Source organism: Chiloscyllium plagiosum, chromosome 46 (assembly GCF_004010195.1).
Source record: "Chiloscyllium plagiosum isolate BGI_BamShark_2017 chromosome 46, ASM401019v2, whole genome shotgun sequence".
Lineage (NCBI taxonomy): Eukaryota > Metazoa > Chordata > Chondrichthyes > Orectolobiformes > Hemiscylliidae > Chiloscyllium > Chiloscyllium plagiosum.
Window position 1 is genome coordinate 11,590,524 of NC_057755.1, and position 21,947 is coordinate 11,612,470.

Genomic DNA, 21,947 nt, shown 5'->3' on the forward strand with positions numbered 1-21,947 from the left:
AAGGTTAAGTGGTGACTTAATAGAGATGTGTAAGGAAGTCAGAGGTTTCGATAGGGTGGATAGTGAAAGTCTTTTTTCCTCGCATGATGATGGCTAGCATGAGGGGACACAGCTTTAAATTGAGGGTGATTGATGTAGGACAAATGTCAGAGTTAGTTTCGTTATTGAGACGGTAGTACGGGCGTGCAACAATTGTATACTTTCTTGCCTGCAACAGTAGTAGACTTGCCAACATTAACGGCATTTAAATGGTCATTGGATCAAAATATGGGTGATAATTGAACAGTGCAAGTTAGATGGGTTTCAGGTTGGTTTCACAGGTCGGTGCAAGATCAAGGGCCATAAGGCCCTGTGCCACGCGCGCTGTAATGTTCTATTGTCAAATTGGACTGGAGCTTTGTGAGACAACACCTGGAGTATTGTATACAGTTCTGGAATCCTTACCTGAGGGAGGATATTATGGTTATGGAGGCTGTACAACAAAGGTTTACCAGACTGATTACTGTGATGGCAGGACTGATGCATTCTGACAGAAAGGATTGGTTAGAAGGACATTCACTGGGATTTAGAAGAACGAGGGAGGATCTAACAGAAACTAATAAAATTCTAGTAGATTTAACAAGGCAAATGCAGGAAGGATGTCCTCAAAGAACAGAGAGTCGAGAACCAGAGTGTCAGAAATTAAGGTGGTCCATTTCAGACTGAAAGGAGGAAAATTTATTTCAGAGAGTGGGGACCCTGTGAAATTCATTGGCGCAGAAAGCAATTAAAGCCAAAGCATTGAATGTTTCCAAGAAAAGAAATATACGATTCTGAGGGCTAATGGGATCAAAGAGTATACATCTGAAGTGGGAACACAGTACTGCATAGGCCATCTCCTGAGGCCCTACAATACCCGTCTATTTTGGTCCTTGAGGGGTGCCATTACCTCTCGAATTATTGTTTTTCCTTCAAAGTACTTAGAGTACCTGTTTGATTCACACTAATCTGTGCCAAACTATCTTTTTGCCCTCCTGATTTCCTTATTCATTGAACTCATGAATTCCCTGCTTACCTTCAAGGATGCACTTGATCCCAAATTCCTTTCACATCTCAGCCACGCCTCCTTCTTCTTTTTCTGGTCAAAGATTCAATAACTCTTGTCATCCAGGGTTCGCTATTACTGACAACCTTACCTTTCACTGTCAAAGGAACATGTAGAACTTGAACCGCAGCTATCTCACTTTTAAAGGCTTCGCACTTGCTGGGAGCCCCGGTGCCATATAACATAGAATATTACAGCACAGTACATGCACCAAAAGAGAAATGCTGGAAAATCTCAGCATGTCTGGCAGCATCTGTAAGGAGAGAAAAGAGCTAACGTTTCGAGTCTAACTGTACGAGACATTGGTTAGGTCAAATCTGCAATACTGCCTGCAATTATGGTCTCTCTGCTATACGAATCTGCTTTGAAACTTAAAAAGTTCAGAAAAATTGAACATTTGCAAGGACGTTGCCAAGGTTATTTGTCTCAATTAAGACGCCTCTCTACCTTTTTCTCCTGAACAAAAACAACCTCAATGCCCTCAATATTTCCTCGTACTATCTTCCCTCCATATTGAGCAACCCTAGTAAATCTCCTCTGAATCCTTTCCAAAACTTTCACAAGTAACTAGAACTGTACACAATACTTCAAGTGCAGCCACTCCAATGTTTTGTACAGCTGCAGTACGATCTCATGGTTCCGAAACTCGATTCCTCTACTCATAAAACTAACACATCCTATGCCTTCTTAACAGCCCTATCAAACTGGGTGGCAACTTTTCAGGATCTATGGACATCGACAACAAGATATCACTGCTCATCAGCATTACCAAGAGTCTTACCATTCGCCCATGAATCTGCATTCCTGTTACTCCTTCCAAAGTAAATCACCTCACACTTTTCGGAATTAAACTCTATTTGCCCTCTCACAGCCCAGCTCTGCAGCTTATGTATGTCCCTCTATAACTTACAACATCCTTCAGCGCTATCCACAATGATACCGAACTTAGTGTCGTCCGGAAATTGACTAAGCCTCCCTTCTACCCCCTCTTCTAGGTCGTTTATAAAAATGACAAACAGCAGTGATACTAAAATAGATACTTGCAGTATACCACTAGAAGTCCAGGAAAACCATTTCCCGTCAACCACGACCCTCTGTCTTTTAGCTAGTCAATTTCTGATGCAAACCTCTAAATCGCCCTCATTCCCATGCTTCCATATTTTGTGCAGTAGCCTACCAGGGGGATCATTATCAAACACCTTACTGAAATCCATGGCTTTACCCACATCTACTTGTTTGGTTAACCTTCTCAACAAAATACGACACTCCCTTTCCTGAGGAATGTCTGCAGAGATAAACGGTTCATATTAACTGGCAAAAAAAAATCTCTTTCGCTGGTGATTATTCAAACCAGCAGAAAGTTTTCCCGAAATTTCGATTGGCTATAATTTTACTCGGGTTCCTGTTATCAGAATATGTGAAATTGTGCCTTCATGTTAAGAGCAGTTACTCTCACTTCTACTCTGACTTCCACTCTTTTGAAATAAGTTTGTATTGAAGTCAAGAGCTGATTTAACCTATCGGGAGACTGAATGAAACTGACGAGGTTAGATTGAGCACTTCCTCCCCTCAAAAGCTGGAGAGGTGCATGTGCAACAGGCAGATTGGTGTCGATACAGTGAAATATATGTTTCCCTTTTATTGTTTCCTGATCATCTGCTACATACACGCCCCTTCCCCGGGTTCCCTCGCAGCCCGATCAGCTGTGGTGCTGGAGAGCCTCTCTTGTTGAGTAATGAGTTATGGAGACACCCACCTAGAGTACATTATCTGGCCCTTCCACCCTCCATGCTGTGTTTAAATAGAGAAAAAGTGGTAATGCGCAGCAGGTTTCTTGGCCTGGTTTTAACCTGGTGCCACGAGACATGATTGGATCCAGAATCAATGCTGAGCACTATATTGATGATAGAAGAGGGAACTGCGCCCTCTCCGTGGCTCTCTCCTGGCAGTAAGACAGGAGCAAACAGAAAGGGTTGTGATGTTGCGTGGCTCACAGTCTTCCTCAAATAATCCTGCTTCACAACTTCTGAGTGATGCCTAATTACTTAGCGAGAAATACACAGCAGGTCAGTTATATATTTTTTACAATAAAGAGTCATCACGACTTTAAAATAAACTCAACATTATTGTTTTTCAGTGAAAGATAATTGAAGTGAACAATAATTAAATTGCCAAGTGCGCACCTACTTATTACACAATTCTGTGACTATAGTAAACAGCTGATTCATGTTCAGATCAGTGAACATCTTGCAGTAAGAAAATCTTTTGAAAACGGCTGTGTGAAAGCATGAATTCGGATACAGTGCAGTTCGGGCTCACCATTCCCTCTAAAACACTTGCCATCTCCTAAATTCATCGAGAGAGATTCCAAACTAGACCAGTGCCAGACTCTGAGGAATTCAATAAAATGGAAATATATCGTTGACCAGAACAAAAGTATGCCTACATTAGCTCGTTTCAAATTTTAAGGCCTTGTTCAACCCATTGTTAAATGTTCAAAGAATCCCTCACAACAGAGCAGTTAGAGACATCCCTGAACAACAAGGAAGTGTATGCGGCAGGACCAACACAGTCGCACATTTCTGGTCCAAGTGATGTTTAACATTCATGCAAGTGGCCTGCCAACAATCGTGTCTCAGAAGGTCACTTCTGCTGATGATTAGTTTCTCACCTAAGCTCTGAAATTTGCACCATTGACTAGTTGCTGAATAAAGGTTAAAAGCCTGAGAAACGTCTGTCGCATATGATGGCTTATATTGACTGCTCAGAAGTCATACCCAGTATGTTTCAGTGCCACAATATCAGCATCCAAACAGAATTTTGCATTTACTTTGATGATCAATGTAATCACAGACGAACATCCGTTTACATAGAAATTTATATGTAAATATTTTCCACGTTGTTCTAACCATTAACAACAATACTCACACTGAATGTTAGACATCCTTCGGTAATTCCCATGTTTTGATTGTCCAATATGGACTAATCGATTTATTTATTTTGAGTAAAATTATGACGAGAATGTAATGATAACAATGCACAAAACACAATAAGGAACTTTGAACCGACGAATCTGGTTGTTACATCCAAGATCAAAATGTTCTTCACAGCAAGGACTTTGAAAATGTCCAATTATTTTTCCCTTGTACGAATATCTTTTGCTAATATTCACACATAATCAATTTCTTGTCAACACTATAACTGTGTCTAAATGTTTTACTGTCCAGATACTATTACGTTTCAAATTATTCTGCCTTATTTATTATTGTGTAAATTGGTATGTGAATGACGGGTCTGAGTGATGTTAGGTATGCAGTCCACGCCTCTGAAAGACAGGCGAGTTGTTTCAAACAGCAAATCCCTTCATCTTTTTACAACAGGCAAGGTACCAATTGGACCCAACCAGCCTGAACTCACAAAACACAAAACTCAATGTCGAACCTGAGCGATGTTTGCACAATATTTTGAATTTTAATTCATTTATGGGATGTAGGCGTTGCTAGTTAGGCTCTTTTCTTCGTTTCCATCAAGAAGGTGTTGGTGAATTGCCATCTTTAGCAGATTTGTTCTGTATACTAAAGGAAGATTTGCAATGTGATTAGGAAAGATGTTCAAACAGTGACACTGAATGAAAGGCGTCATATTTCAAAATCAGGATAGTGAGTGGTTTGGAACTGAAGTTGAACATGGTGGTGTTCCCATGTATCAGCTGCCCTTGTACTTCCAGATGGCCATGAGTTTGTAAGATGCTGTGAAAGGAGCGTTGGTGCATTTCTGCAGAGAACCTTGTAGACGTTACATAGTGCTGCCAGTATCGTCAGATGAGGGGTGAAGCTGCACTCAGCCAGACAAATGGGACAGATATAGCAAAGCGTTGGATGCAAATTAATTGTCAAACTAAACTGTCCCCATCATCACTCCGATGCAGGGGCAGTAGGAGTTTCCATATAGAATAAAGCCTAGCCTGCAACATCCCTTTTCAAATATCCAGGCCATGTTCAGCACGATAGCAGATATTCACTAAATCACCGACAGCACTGTCCCCATCAACCACTGAAGGGCAGGTACTGCACGGGATTACACACAGAGTAATGGTCCCATTTCAGGAGCACTTTTCAAATTTCCAGGCGACAATCAGCATATTGTTTAAATCAGGTCCAATTTATCGTCATTAAACTTCAAAGGATAGGTACTGTACAGGATATGATACAAATTAAATCACCATTTAAACTGCCCTCTCTCAAACATTTCCAGGGCAAGTTAATCACAACATTGCATACAGATTAACATTCAGTCTACCCTGTCCTCATCAAATGCTGAAGGACAGTTGTAACATGAGGGTTACGTAAAGAATAAATCTCATTCGGCCCTGCCCCCATCAAATACTCCTAGGACAGGGACCCATGATGATGGATACAGAATAAACCTCTCTCAAACCTATCCCCATCAAACCATCTCAGGACAGCTTTAGGACGGGGTTAGAAACAAATTAAAGCCGCATTTGTACTGTTCTCTGCCAAGATTCCCAGGTTGCAGATGGTATAATTTAGATACAGAGTAAATCTCATCTTTCAACACAAAAATTAAATTTCAAGTAAACTTCCTTCTTGACTGTGCCCCATCAAACACTCCAGAACTGGTACAGCGAGGGTTTAAATACTGTGCAAAGTCTCTCTGCACTAGCCCCTTTTAAATTCCCAGGCCATATTCAACATGGGGTTAGACATTCATTAAATTATGGCACACACCATCTCCATCAAACATTCCCAGGAAAGGTACAGCACAGTTAGATACAGAAGAAATCTCCCTCTACTCTTTTAAGGTGAATATTGCACTCTGCACCCTCCGCCCCCCTTCCCCCATTAAACACTCACACAGTAGAGACAGCAAGGTGTCAGGCACAGTGTGGTGCGCTCTCTATTTTTATGAACTGAAAGTAAAATTAAAATAAAGTTCTGTCTATGTTGGCTCCATCAAAAATAAAACCCAGCATAGGAACATGGTAGGGTTAGATACAAAGTAAAAGCTCGCACTATTCTCTTAAGCAGAAAGAAATGCCTCTCTACAATATCTTCAGCTAATTCGACCATGATTGGTGTATCACTTTGTTAGATACAGAGTAACGACCACTATGCACTGTGCCCATCAGCCACTCCCAGGAGAGCTACGGAACAGCATAAAGATCACTCGTTTTTAAAACAATAAACTGAAAAATCAAAACATCAGAATAAAAATTGGTATTGTGAGAAAATCTCATCAGGTCTGGCAACATTTGTGGAGTAAAAACAGAGTAAACGTTTCAGGTCCAGTGACCCTTCTTCAGACAGTTAACTCAGTTTTCTCTCTATCCGTGCTGAAAGATCTCTCTCGTCTGACCCCATCCTACACTCCAGAACAGGTACCACAGCAGGTTACATGCAGACTAAAGTTCGTTCTGCACTGGCCCTTGTTGAATACACAGGCCAGGTGAAGCATGGAATTCTATATTGGTTAATTCGTCGCTACACTAACCCCAACAAACTCTCCTAGGACAGATACAGAATGAGGTTAGATATGAAATAGTCATCATCAGATGCAACCATTTGTCAAATACACAAGCCATGATCAACATGGTAGATATTGATTAAATCAGACCCAACACTGTTTTCATCGAACAATCTCTGGAAAGCCACAGTACAGTGTTATATAAAAACCCTGCACTGCCCCTGTCAAACACCGAATAACAGTACAACATGGGGTTAGATGCAGAGTTAAACTGCACTGTTCCCTGCAATCACTTCTGGACAGGTACAACAGGGGGTTAGAACACCCCTTACATGAATCGTTTGAAATATCCAGACCATGTTCAGCTTCGAGCCTTTTAAATTGAAAGTAAACAATCTCTACTCATTTAATCTGAAATTAAAACTGTTTTTACACTAGTAAAGAGAGAATAAAGTTCTGTTGACAGAGTCCCTTATCAAATGATTCATGGACATTGTTGTGGTTCTGTTCGCCGAGCTGGGAATTTGTGTTGCAGACGTTTCGTCCCCTGTCTAGGTGACATCCTCAGTGCTTGGGAGCCTCCTGTGAAGCGCTTCTGTGATCTTTCTTCCGGAGGAAAGATCACAGAAGCGCTTCACAGGAGGCTCCCAAGCACTGAGGATGTCACCTAGACAGGGGACAAAACGTCTGCAACACAAATTCCCAGCTCGGCGAACAGAACCACAACAACGAGCATCTGAGCTACAGATCTTTTCACAAACATTGAATTCATGGACATATGCAGCACAAAGTTCGATACAAATTAAAACTCGCGAGGACAGGTAAGATACACGTTTGGACACAGACTAAATGTTTATTTATACTATTGTCCGTCAGATACTCTCGAGACAATTACAGTATGGGGTTTGAGTCAGAGTGAAATCCTTATCAAGTTTCCATATTCAACATGGGATTATACATTCATCAAATCATTCCACAACTCCATCTGCGTCAACTGCTGAAGGAGAAGTATAGCACAGGGTTAGATGCAAATTAATGCATCCGTCTATACAGTCCCCATCAAATAATGGCACGAAAGATTCATCAAGGGACTCGATATAAATTGAAGTTTATCTGCACTGGCCACAACAATCATTTTCAGGACAACAACTAGAGGGGCTTAGCATCAAACTGAAATTCCACCTGCACTGATTCTCCTCAAATATACACTTTTTTGAGCAGACATTGAACATTGAATAAAATACCCCTCAGGCACTCCCAGTGCAGGGACAGCAAAAGGTTAGATACACAGTACAGCTTCACCTACACTGTCTCAATCCAGGACTGAAAGATATATGCAGCATAGAGTTAGACACAGAATAAAGCTCGCTCAGACTGTGTCTTTTTCGAATTCCCAGGCTGCGTTCAGCATTCATTTAGGTGTTGATTAAATCAGCAGCCAAAACTTCCCCAATAAAATCACCTCAAACAGGTATAGCTTTGAGTTATAAACAAGGTAAAGCTCTTCCTATACAATACAGGCACTTTACAAATTCCCAGACCGTGGGGTTAGATAATCATTAAAACCCGCCACTCCCACACCCCAAAACACAATAACCCATTGTCTCCATCAAACAGTCCCAGGACAATTACAGCACAGAGTTACAGACAGACTAAATCTCCCTCTTATCTGTGCTCCACCAGAATGTCTTAGGTACAGATGGGGTTAGGTGTGCAGTCGATCGCACACAGTGTTTGTGTTCCCTGTCCGTGTTGTCAATTCAGTTAAGTATTGATTATATTTCTGCCCCAGACTGCTCCAATCAAACTATCACAGGAAACGTCTAGCCTGTGGTTAGTTGCAAATTAAATCTACATCTAAACACACTTCCACCAACACCCCAGGGCAAGGATAGCACAGCGTTAGATACAGAATAAAGAACACTGCACTGGAACCATCAAACACTCCCAGGCCCTGTATATCGTGGGTTTAGATACAAAATGACTCTTCATCTCTTCTGTCCACATAAAACACACACTCTAAGGACAAGGTTAAAAGGCAGACGACAAGAGGTTATAGCCCAACAGACTTATTTGAAATTACAGATGTTTATCAGTTGATCTCCATTTCGTTCTGAAAGCTTCTGATTTCAAATAAACCTGTTGAAATATAACTTGTTGTTGTGTGACTTCTGACATTATTCTTCCCAGTCCAAAACCGGCACCACAGTATCGTCAATCATACGACAGGCACTGAATATTGTTAGAGACATGTTAAATTTTCCTCTGCACTGAACCCATGAAACAATCCCAAGACAGGTGCAACACAGTATTAGAAACAAAATAAAACTAACTGTGTACTGTCCCCATCAAATACACCTAGGCAGTTACAGAGCAGGTTTAGATACAGAATAAACTTCCCACTGCACTGTCCTGATCAAATAGGCAGGATAGGATTTGATGTTGACTTAATCACACCCCACACTGTCCAATCAAACTCTCCTAGGACACATCCTGTGCAGGTTATTTACAAATTATAATTTAATTTTCACTGCCCTCCATCAAACACTCCAGGAGTATTAGATACAGTACATTTTAGAGGTCAGTTGATACTGTACCCAGCAAATCTCCTAGTACAGCGTAACGTACTGTAACTGTCCCAATCAAAATCTTCAGAACACATATCACACGCGGTTAGTTCGACAGGAAAGCTCCACGTGCAACATTTTATCAACTATACAGGCCATGTTCAGCACAGTGTTACTTATTTATTAAATCACCTTGTTTTTCTGTTTTAAACAAAAGTGCACAAAAAACTCTTTATACTGAAAATGAAACTGCCATTTTCTCTTAAATGTAAAGTAAAGCTCATTCATCACTGTACCATCAAAGCATCTCAGAACAGGTACAGCACAGGTTAGAGACAAAATTAAGCTACCACTCAAGGGTATTCAATCAAACTCTCCCAGTGCAGGGACAGCAGAATTATAGGTCCATAATAATCATTCTGCCCTCTCCCCATAAACACTGAGCAATGGGGACAGCACAGCTTTCGTTATGAATAAAAGTTCCATCTAGTCTCTCCGATGGAATCAATCTCCAGTCAGGGACAGCACGGGGTTAGATAGAGTGTAATTCTCCCACTATGCTGTCAAAGAACAAACGAAGAACAGACAGTTCAGCACAGGAACAGGCCGTGCAGCCACAAAGATCGCCCTAACGTTTGATGCCTTTCTAAATTAAAATTATTTTACCATGACACAATCCCTAACTCTATACTCAATCTATTCATGTATCTGTCACGATGAACTAGAGGGCATAGGTTTAGGGTGAGAGGGGAAAGATATAAAAGAGACCTAAGGGACAACTTTTTCACGCAGAGGATGGTACGTATATGGAATGAGCTGCCAGATGATGTGGTGGAGGCTGGTACAATTGCAACATTTAAGAGGCATTTGGATGGCTATATGAATAGGAAGGGTTTGGAGGGATATGGGCCTGGTGCTGACAGATGGGACTAGATTGGGTTGGGATATCTGGTCGGCATGGACGGGTTGGACAGAAGGGTCTATTTTCATGCTGTGCATCTCTATGACTCTATGACTGTTAAATATAGTTATTGCATCTGCTTTCATCACTTCCTTTACCAGCAATTTCCAGGCACTTTTTTAAATACACTGCAAATGATATTTCTACCATGGGAAATGGACTCCATCTATCCAGGCCTCTCATAATTTTATAAACCCCTATCGACACACACACAGCCTCCGAATTTCAAGTGAAAACAGACAATTTTGTTCAGTTTCTCCTCATGGATACGACCGTCCAAACCCAGGCAACATCCTAGTAAACTCTTAGTACACCCTCTATAAAGTCTCAAAATCCTCCTCGTGGTGTGGTGACTGGTAATGTAGGTGAACAGAAGTTCAACAGAGATGCAACACGACTTGCCATTTTTCATACTGTATGCCTGAATCGATAGTGAACAACATGCCTCCAGCATCTTGATCACATTATCCACTTGTTTTGCCACTTTCAGGGAACTGTGGACCTGTAACCCAAATGGATCCCTCTGTATGTTACTGTTACTAATAGTTCGTCCAATTACTGTGCAGTTCTGTCCTGAATTAGACCTTACAAAATGCATCACTTTGCTATTGTCCATATTAAATTCCATCTGCACTTCTCTGACATCTCCAGCCAATCTCCCCCCTGCTGCATAATCTGGCAATCCACGTCACGATCCACAGCTCCCCCAAACATTGTGATGTCCACAAATTTACTAATTGGATCACCTGCATTCTCGTCCAAAGAACAGCAGTCCCAACACTGAGCTCTCCGGCACGCCACTGATCTGCTGTCAGATAACCATCCTACCAGCATTATTCTACCTTCTAAGACCAAGTGAGTTCTGTGTACGTCTTCACAACTTACCACAGATCCCATTTGAATTCACATTCTATCTCAGCCATAAGGAATATTGTAAATGATCTTGTTAAATTCCATATAGACAACATGAAGCCCCCAGTGCTTGGATATAGTGGTTCTGGAATATTGTTCCTCCCCAGACATTGAATACCTTACAGTAAAATGCCGTCCTTACCAACTACCGTTAAAGTTTACCTCCACCATCCTGAGAGCAGTTTACATACCAACCCATGTGCATGTGAAGAATGCCTTAGACATTATTCACGCCACCACAAACACTCCCCGAGATTCTATTCATCATTGTTGATTACTTCAACCAGACTAACCTCGAGGACGATACCAAAATACCTCCTGCATATCTGTTGCTGCATCCGATGATCAAACATTCTGGACCAGTGCAACACAGCTATCAAAATGTCTACGGCTTCATTGCCCGCCCACACTTTGGAAATGTTGAGCTGGTGAGCTGCGCTCCACCTCCCAATTTACAAACATAAACTGAAATGTGAAGATTCTTCACAAAAGGCAGTACGATGCTGGTCTGAGTCTGTGGAAGACCGTCTCCAGGACTGTTTGAATTCGGTGGACTATCCGTGTTCAAGTACTCAGTAACGAATCAGGACGAGTATGGCACCACCGTTATGGCTTTCCTTAGCAAATTCCTGGAGGACAGTGTACCAAAGAAGACAATCTGAGTGTTCCCCAACCGTAACCTAGAATGAACGAGGAAATCTTTTCCTCACTGAAGACCAGACGGCAGCATTCAAGTCAGATGACGCAGATCAATACAAGATATCCAGGTATTAACTCTGCAAAGCCTTCAGAGAAGCCAAGTGGCAGGACTGCACCAAGTTACTAACCCAAACTACCCATGCAACACCAGTCACCTGTGTCAAGGCGTAAACAACGTAACATGATATAAAATGCTTCAGAGCAAAATAGCAAACAAACACACATCGACCCGCTGTGCTGAGTGCTTTCTATATTCTGTTTGAGCAGAATTCCAGCTGTACGGTGACACACGCCCATCAGCCCTGATCAATTTGACACCACTGCAGATGTCAGTTCGTTCTTCCTGGGAGTCAGCCCAAGGAGATGGGCCCAGATGGTGCTCTCAGCCAACACTCAGATCCTGTGTGGATCGACTGGAGGAGAAGTTCACCGACATCATCAACCTCTACCTCCAATGAGCTGAAATCCAATGAGCTAAAAAAAAACACTACCATCACCGTAAGTAAGAAAGCGCAAGCAACGTACCATAATCAATATAATCCAGCAAATTTGACCTCCATGGTCATAAGTGCTTCTAGAGGCTGGTGATGGCCCACCTCAAGTCTTGCCTCCCAGCATTCTTCAATCCCTTACAATATGCCTAACGTTGTAACAGGCCTACAGTTAATGTCACATCCTGAGGCCAGCATTCATCCCTGGATCACCTGGGCAACAATGACGCCTTCGTCAGAGTCATGTTCATCGATTACAGGTCTGCCTTCAACACCATTATCCCCTCCAGACTGATCTCAAAAGTCCGTATCCTTGGCCTACGCTCTACGCTCTGCAACCTGATCCTCACATTTCTAACCCACAGACCACAATCAGTGAAGCTAGACAAATGCACTTCCTTCACAATAGCACTAAACATTGGACCCTCTCAAGAATGTGTTCTCAGCCCCCACTGTACTTACTGAGCATCCAGAACTGTGTTGCCAAATTCCGAACAAACGCCGTCTACAAGATTGCTGATGACACCGTACAGTACGATGGATATGAAACAATGACAAATCAGAGTAGAGAACGGCAATGCAGGTTTGGTAAGGTGATGCAATGATAAGAATCTCTCTATCCATATCAGCAAAGCTAAGAAACTGATCATTGACTTCAGAAAGAAAGGAGGAAAACATGCCCTCATCAACATCAGCAGAACTGGGGTTACGAGGGTGAAGAGTATCAAGTTCCTCGAAGTGACAATAACCAACAAACTGTCCTGGACCTGCCACGCAGATGCAACGGTCAAGAGGGCACAACAATGGCTCTTCTTCCTAAGATTGTTCAACGAATTTAGTGTGTCCACAAAGACCCTCTCCAAATTTTACAGATGTACGAATAGAAAGCTACTGTCTGGGTGTACAACGGTCTGATTAGATTTAGATTAGATTACTTTACAGTGTGGAAACAGGCCCTTCGGCCCAACAAGTCCACACCGACCCGCCGAAGCGCAACCCACCCAGACCCATTCCCCGACATTTACCCCTGCACCTAACACTACGGGCAATTTAGCATGGCCAATTCACCTGACCTGCACATTTTTGGACTGTGGGAGGAAACCGGAATACCCGAAGGAAACCCACGCAGACAAGGGGAGAATGTGCAAACTCCAGACAGTCAGTCACCTGAGGCAGGAATTGAACCCGGGTCTCTGGCGCTGTGAGGCAGCAGTGCTAACCACTGTGCCACCGTGCCGCCCACCATATCTGCCTGATATGGCAACTGCTCTGCCCAGAATTGTAAGAAACTACAGAACGTGGTCTGCACCACCAAGACCATAACAGAAGCCAACCTCCCATCCATAGGCTCCATTTACATGGCTCGTTGCCACGGAATGGCTGCCGAAATCATCAAATACCCACTGCGACAAGGTAATGCTCTCCTACAACCTCTTCATTCAGGCATAAGATACAGAAGCCTGAACAAATGCACCAGTAGATGCAGGAACAGATTTTTCCTGGCCACTATTAGACTGATGAATGGACTGTCTGAATCAAATAATGCTGACTTTATTAATGTTGATCTTCCTCGCAAAATCTCTCTGCGATATAACTTGTATGCCTCTGCCCAATATTTTCCACCCTATGATTTGCAAGTCCTTCATTACTATAATCTGCCTGCACTGCTTGTAAACAGGCTTTTCACTGTACTGAGGTACACGTGACAAAAAAATCAAATTTTCTTTTAGACAAGTCGAGCTACCACTGATCCTTCTGGCATACTGCTGTTCATACTCCAGCGAGAAAGCAGCCCTCCACCACGATCCTGTTACCCATCTTCCAACTAAATTTGTACACAAATAGCTCGCTCTCCTGAGAAGGCTCATGATCTAAACCTTACAAACCACTTTAATATGTGGAGTCTTGTTGAACGTCTTACTGAAGTCCATGTGCACTACGTCCACCATCTTGCTTCATCAATCCTTTTCGTCACTTTTTCAAAAACGAAGCTTAATCAGTTTTGTGCGGCATTGTTTTCCACATATGGAGCCATATTGACGATCTCGAATCAGTCCTTGCCTTTTCCAAATGCATCAAAATCATGTCCTTCATCCTCTCCAAGAATTCAGCATCTTTTGACATCAGGCTCGCATGGCCTTTCCTTGTCACTTCCTTAAATAATAGCACCACATACGCCACCGTCTGTCTACTGGCACATCACCCAAGACGATCCCAGATACAAATATTTCAGCAAGTGGCCCAGCAAGCTCATCAGTAATATCCTACAAAGGTCAAATGTACGTATTATGACGTCCTAAAGAATTTATTTACCTTTTGCATTTTGAAACATGCTTCATAATATGGACATTTTTCAAGATATCATTATTTATGTCTCCAAGTTCTCTACCTTCCATAATTGTTCTCCACTGTAAACACTTATGCAAAATAATTGTTCAGTATTTCATCCATCTCCAGTGATTGCACACACAGGCAGCCTTGCTGATTTATTCTCCATCCAGTTACTTTTTTGCCTCTTAATGTATTTGTAGAATCTTTTGTATCTAATTCACAAAGATAGCTTATGTCTACTTTCGGCCCTTCTGTGTTTTATCAAACTGCGCTTGTGCTCATCAACAGGCTTACTCGATGCCTGATATCTGTACTACCATATGCATCCTTCTTTTTCTTGATCAGAGCCTAAATTTATCCAGCCTTCCAGCATTCTTAACAGCTGCCACTGTTGCCCTTTTCACGAACTGAACATACTGTTGTGCACTCTTGTAACCTCATTGTTGAAGGCGTCCCACTTTTCAGACATCTTTTTACCTGTGAATAGCCTCAAGCAATCAGTTTCCTGGAGTGTTTGCCTGAAATGTTCAAAATTGGCCGAAATGAATTTAGAACTTTGACACTTGCAGCAAGTTTTCTTCTTCATAAGTACTTTAAAACCAATAGATACTGTGTAATAGGCTCTGGTGGCTGAATGACCTCCACCTGTTCCTGTGTAACAGACTCAAGAGCCTTAATGACCTCCTCCTGTTCCTGTCTAACAGACGTGAGAGGTTTAATATCTGCTTCACGTTCCTGTGTAACAGGTTCAAAGGGTTGAATGCCCTCTTCCTGTCCCTCTAAAACAGGCCTGAGACACTAAATGAAAGCATCCCGTGGATTATTAGCAGCGATTAAACTGCACCTGATGGGGTCCACTCCCTTCTCAGTTACAGAAACACAAACAACACAATATTGAACCCGGGTCTCTGGCGCTGTGAGGCAGCAGTGCTAACCACTGTGCCACCGTGCCGCCCATAAATAAAGATTAAAACATTGGTAGATTTATGTTCTGTGCCTCAGTCGCATTCATGTATTTCATTGAGACCGAGTAAATGTTCCCCTTAATTGTGATATGAAAAGCAATGTCAGGAAGGGGTTAACTGAACCTGTTTGTTCGGTGACTCTAATGTTAGTCTCCACTAATTATAAAAAATCCCGGTGGAGACTTTTCATCTTTTAATGAAGAATGTGCTCTATTCTCTATGTTATTCCACAGAATGAGCAAAACTAACAGGGATCAACAGCTTCACAGTTGGGAGAGGAGAATTTGAGAACGTTCAACTGGGACGTTTGAACAATGGATCAGAATCGACGAACATTAGACTGGAATATAACAACAATGGATAGGGGTTTATCCTATTATATTTGGTATCTTTCTGCATATTATGATCGATTGGCATTATCGGACCGGATCCAACATGCACTTTACATTGTTCAGTGTGTTTATTATCCTATCCTGGCTATCGTTGGTGTCCCTGGTAAGTGTCAGTGTCCAGTTATTATTTCCAACAAAAACGCGTAACTGTATCAGTGTTATTTTCATTTACTCTACAGTTCTTTCAATATGCTGTTCCAACTGAGACTCTGAACCAATTATTCATTCTGTAAGTAACTACCAATTGCATCAGTAAGTGTGTTTGTTTACTCTTTCCGCTTTGCTTCTGGCAGTGTTCCTCGTGTGTCTCCATGTTCACCTATTCAATTTCTAGTGTGAAGAATGACTCACAGTAGCACTCCACCTGTTATATAAATATTTGGAACATGGATGTCACTGCTTTCTGTTCTGGTTGCAAACTGTATTCCCTTCCTTTGACTACATTCCATCCCTGATCAATATCTGTGGCTGAAGCAGACAAATTATACCTGTCATGGGCCCATTTCTGACAGCATAACCTGACCATTCCTAATTGTAATTACTGACACCTCCAGAATGCACTTCACTGACTCATCACTTCTGGTATTTCAAACTTGAGCCAAAGATGCCAATAATCTGCTGCTGACACTCCCAGCTTCAAATCAGAGGCGATAAATCTGATTCAACACCCCACATCTCGTATGTGAACTCATACCAACATCCCATGAAACATCCCTCAGTCTTTGTCTGCCGATTACCCAAACTGTTGCGAGATGTTAGTGTTCAAACTGGTTTCCTCCATGCATGTTTACTCTCAACCAATGATTTTCACATACACTCACACACACCACACATTCCAGACTCTACATCAGAACTTTTTTTTTGGTTCCATATCTCCAGAATCAGCAGCTGTTTACTTTATTTTAGATAGTCATGGTATTTTACACAGTGCAGAATTAATGGACGACTTAATCTGTGAAGCGGGGAGGATGTGAGGGCAGAACTGCAGGAAATGGGTCAGTCAGAGCTGAAGGTTCTCTCTAACACAGTTTGGGGTTGTAGTTCTTGTTTTACAGAACAGTAGATCAAGTCGGAGGTATAGTATCATCTGAATAAATGTGGCGGAGAGTCAGATACTGTGAGATGTAATCATGTGTTCAAGTGTTCACTCACACAGGGAAGGTCAGATTTGAAGGATGAAACAAAGAAACAGAATCGAAATTGCGGCTATTGAATTTCACCTTGTGTACAGGTGGATGTGAATATACATTCAGGCGAAGGTTAATGGATAAGCAGAGAGAAAGCAGAGGGTTGAAGACATATCAGCCACATTCGAATCACAGAATAGTATCAATGGGCCAAATGAGTGAATCTGCTTCTGTAACTTCACGTCTCAGTTATGGTGGTAAATATTTAAACAACTGTTTCACTACTCTCACCAAAACTTTATTCTCCTCAAAAACAAAGGCCTTATAGAGAACATGAATTTGCTGTAGTTCACAAAGACAATCAAGCAATGTATCCAATCACAAACTGAAGCTTAAAAAGTGAACGAGACCACAGCTAGACGGTTCATAATTGCTTTAAAGAAGAGATCTCTGATTTATTACAGAGATTGGAGAAGTATTTAATTTTCTCAGAGTGTTGTGAATCTTTGAAACTCTCTTGCCCAGAGAGAGTTGAGGTAGAGACCTTGAACATTATTACAGTACAGAAAGATCGATTCATGAATAAGAATGGAGTCAATGGTTATCGAGACAGAGGAAGAAGTATAGAGTTCATGACAGAATCAGGTCAGCCATAATCATATTGAATGTTGAGTCAGTGACTTATCATAATCACCTCCTACCTTCGCTTACTTATCACCACTCCATCTACCTTTCCACGAGCTCACACCCTCATTTATCTCTCAGTCCCTTTCCCCCTCCCATTCCTGATGAAGAGTTATGCTCGAAACTTTAACTCTCTTGCTCCTCAGATGCTACCTGAACTGCTGTACGCTTCCCATTTCCACACTTCATTGACTCTGACGTCTCCTGCATCTGCAGTCCTCACTATTTCCTTGGAGGGCTGATTGGTCAGCTGATGAACCTTAATTCCTGTGATTGTACAAACCGACTCTAATCCTCCTCTTAGCTAATCTTAGTGTTGTTAGAAACATGGTTAGCTGGTTGTTTTGTACTTTGGAGATGACATGATGAACGGAAGGGCCTTTGTCTGCATGACTTTATGACTCTATAACATTCTCTTAACAACTGAAATCACTTGTGAACATTCGGACGTCAGTTAACTAAAAAAGATAAGATCCCGAGGGAAGAGATTCCGTTGCAGAAGGAGACACTGTTTAGAAGTGGTTTCAGATAACTGAAAGGGCGAATATGTTTTCCCTGCTTTTGCAGTTCTTCACGACAGAAGATTGACCACTACTCAGACTCAAAGTCCAACCTCTTTGCCTTCAAGGAACCGCGATAAAATCCTTCAGGACAGCAAATTCTTCACCTTCCGTATTAAGGACGGTAACGACATGACCTGCATCTGCTATTGAGTGACTGAGTGTGTGGGAATTTTCGAGAAACCATCTGGTTCTAATGGATGTGTGCTTATGTGTTTGCAGAGGGACGGTTTCTTGCATTTTGCGTCATATTTTTGTCATTAATTATGAATTTATCATTTGTCATTTCAGCTCAATGAATCTCAAAGTTTGAAAATCTCAAGAGATGCTCAATAAAACTGATAATGTTGCCTCCAGGCATAATTTGTTTAAAGTTAAAAATCAGCATAAAATGTTTGTTTTTCTTCTCCACAGTTAATGTAGTGACGATCTTCGTCCTGCTTTATAAAGATTGTGGATTGTCTCTATGTGTCAGTCGTTACCTGGTGGCTATGGCAGTGGCGGATTTACTGGTCACTATCCTCGACCTGATATTGAGACACATTCGCAGTGTATATTGGGAACAGTTCTATTTCCTGAAGTACATCCCCGTGTGTAATATCCACGCCGTCCTGCTTTATGTAGCCACTGACTGTTCTGTCTGGTTTACCGTCACTTTCACCTTTGATCGATTTGTGGCTATTTGTTGCCAAAAGCTGAAAAGTAAATACTGCTGTGAGAAAATAGCAGCTGTGGTACTGGGAACAGTGACTGTGCTCAGCTGTTTAAAGAACATCTTCTGGTATTTTATGCTTTCAGGTCAGTATTTACTTGGTAATAACCCCTGGTTTTGTCACATAACAAACGATGTTCTATTATCTCATGTCTGGGCCACAATTGAGTTCCTCCACCACATTCTCAACCCAGCTCTCCCATTTCTCCTGATTCTACTGCTAAATATTTTCACAGTCAGACACATTTTACTGACTAGCAGAGCCCGCATGAGACTCCAGACATACACCAATGGTAACTGTCAGTGCGACACAGAAATGCAACATCGAAAAAAATCCATCACTTTACTGTTCGTGGTCTCGGCCAATTTCATCCTGTTATGGTCAACGTTTATGGTATTTTCCATTTGTTCCCGGTTGAGGTATATTGGGTTTGAGTCTATTTCTCTAGATTACTTTGTGCGCGAATTAGGGTACATGCTGCAGCTCCTCAGCTGCTGCACAAACACTGCAATTTATGCTGTCACTCAGACTAAGTTCAGACAGCAGCTGAAGAAAGTGCTGAAATATCCCTTAACCCACGTTTACTATTCCATCAAATTTATTCATTAATCAATCCATCAAGGATTCTTTGAATTCAATTCTAACGTTTCAACAATGAAGAAGCTCTTTGTTATGGTAATAGACTGAGAGTGGTGCTGGTTTGTCGAAACTTATCGCAAAGTGGGTTATCGGGTCTTATTTCAATGTTTCTCTCAACCTGGGGACAATGAGAAAAGAAATCATTCTACTGATTGTATCACTTCAATTTGTAAATAATAAAAATGCTGAATAAAGAGTGAAAAGCAGCAGAGTGAACTATGAGGCTGTTTGTCTTTGTGTTGAGAAGTTGAGTTACAGACACACAGACACGGCCCCAATTTCTGTTCCACACGAAAGGGGAGATGACCGGGCCTGGGCACAGGAGTTGGATTTAAATCACTCTGTCCATGCGTTCAACTCTGGGTCAGCCACTCCCATCTGCTCTCAGCAGAATTTATCTCTCTACCTTGTTCCCTCCCCCTCCATATCTCCCTCCCACTTTCACGTTGTCCCTGTATCTCCTATCTCCTCCCTTCTTTGTCTCTCTTTTTCACTGTCCATTTCTTCATCGCGCCCTCTCCATCTTGTACACTCTCTAGCTCCCAATCTCCTTCTCTCACTTCACATACCGGCTTTCGATACTGTCCATTGCTGGGAGAACGCATTGCAGATCGGTGCACTGTTTTACTTCTCTCTGTCCCTCTCTTCCTCCCAGTCTCTCTCTGTCTCTCGACACATCTCTTTTCCTGTCACTGTCTCCTTTTCCTCTACCAGCCTTTGTCTCTCTATTTCTCGATTACTTCCCTCTCTCTTTCTTCATTTCTCACTCTTTCTGTCACCCATCATCCTCTCACTAAACTTCTGTCCCCATCCCTCTGTGCCGGTCCCCCTCTCTGCCATCTCTTCTCATATCTGTAGCCGTTTTATATCTTTCTCTTTTGCTTCTCTTTTCCTCTCGGTTTACCTCGCTGTCTAGACCCCTCTTCCCATCTTCGTCCGCCTCTCTCTTTCCACTCTCTTTGAGAGAGAGAGAGAGAGAGAGTCTGCATATGAATAAGTTAATGTGATTGCACATGAGAGAGTGTATTTTTGCATATATGTTCAAGCTTGGCAAAGTGTGCGTAAATATGATGAGGCGTAAGCTATTGAGATGATACGTGCATGGGTGAGAGTGGAGTGTGCATGTGTGTGTGTATGAGAAAATGTCCGTGTGACTGTGTGAGTAGCTAAGTGCGTGTGTGTGCATTTGTGCTTGTGGGTGTGCACGTGTTTATATGTGTGAGAGAATGGAGAGTGTAGTGGGGTCACCTGTAGTGTGACATGAGCCCAAGGTCCCGGTTGAAAACAGCATCATGGGTACCAAACTTGGCAATCAGCCTCTGCTCGGTCACTTTGTGACTGTCCAGAATATCGTCCTGGAGGATGGTCACACGAAAATCCGAGGCCAAATATCCCGGACAGATGGGGTATTCCCCAACTCGGATGGAACACCATGTCTGGTAATTGTTCTGCAGTGTTCATTCATCCATTGTCGCAGTGTATGCTTGGTCTGGCAATGTGCCATTCCTTTGGGCAACTTCGCCTGCAGCACAACATAGGCTGCAACCAATAGGGTACACGTTGTGCGCAGTACTTTCCGGGAGACTAAAATCTTTCATCTCCTGGAAAGTACTGCGCAACGACGTGTACCCTATCGGTTGCAGCCAATGTTTGTATCCGAAGGATGCAATTCGTTGTGAGATACTTCCCAGCAGCCGAGAAAAAACTACACCATGTTCTTCGCAGCCTGCAACAATGTATCAATGAGGATAAGCATATTGCCAACACCTTCTCTATGCCTCCACTTTCTGCCTATAAACAACCACCAAACCTGAATCAAGTCAGTGCTTGCAGTAAACTGTCCAGCCGTAGGACCAACATCAACAAAAAACCCTACAATACTGTCATGGCATCCACTGCAAGATGTGTCAGAGTGTCTAACGGATGCCCCCATTATACCAGCCACCATATACACGGCAGTTACTCATGTGACTCGGCCAACGTAGTCTGTCTCATATGCTCAAAGGATGCCCTGAGGCATGATATATTGGTGAGATGGAGGAGACGCTACGGCAACGGATGAAAGGACACTGCACAACAATCACAGACAGGTGTGCTCCCTCTTTGTAGGGGAACACTTGAACAATATGGAACTTTCAGCTTTGGATCTTCTGATGACCATCCTCCAGACGGACTTTGGGACAGGCAATAGTGCGAAAAGCAGAGGCTGATAGCCACATTTAATGCCCATGACGATGGCCTCAATTGTGACCTTAGGTTCATGTCATACTACAGGTGACCCCACTGTGCTATACAAACTCTCTCTCTTTCAATCTCTCTCTTTCTCTGTCTCTCCGTC

The 21,947-nt window shown here is 42.3% G+C and overlaps 1 protein-coding gene across 8 annotated transcripts in view; it reads left to right on the forward strand.

Annotated features, from left to right (window-relative positions):
• LOC122544099 (probable G-protein coupled receptor 139) overlaps positions 1-19,791 on the forward strand; it is a 91,838-nt gene extending 72,047 nt beyond the window's left edge. For 7 of the 8 annotated variants that reach the window (XM_043683121.1, XM_043683122.1, XM_043683124.1 and 4 more), the window contains 2 exons: positions 15,728-15,989; positions 18,672-19,791. In XM_043683121.1, the coding sequence (XP_043539056.1) occupies positions 15,809-15,989; positions 18,672-19,579 (1,089 nt within the window). In that variant the 5' untranslated portion in view covers positions 15,728-15,808 and the 3' untranslated portion in view covers positions 19,580-19,791. Of the gene's footprint in view, positions 1-15,727; positions 15,990-18,264 lie in introns of all 8 variants that reach the window. The other variant, XM_043683129.1, reaches the window with a different exon arrangement.
• The last annotated feature ends 2,156 nt before the right edge of the window (positions 19,792-21,947 follow it).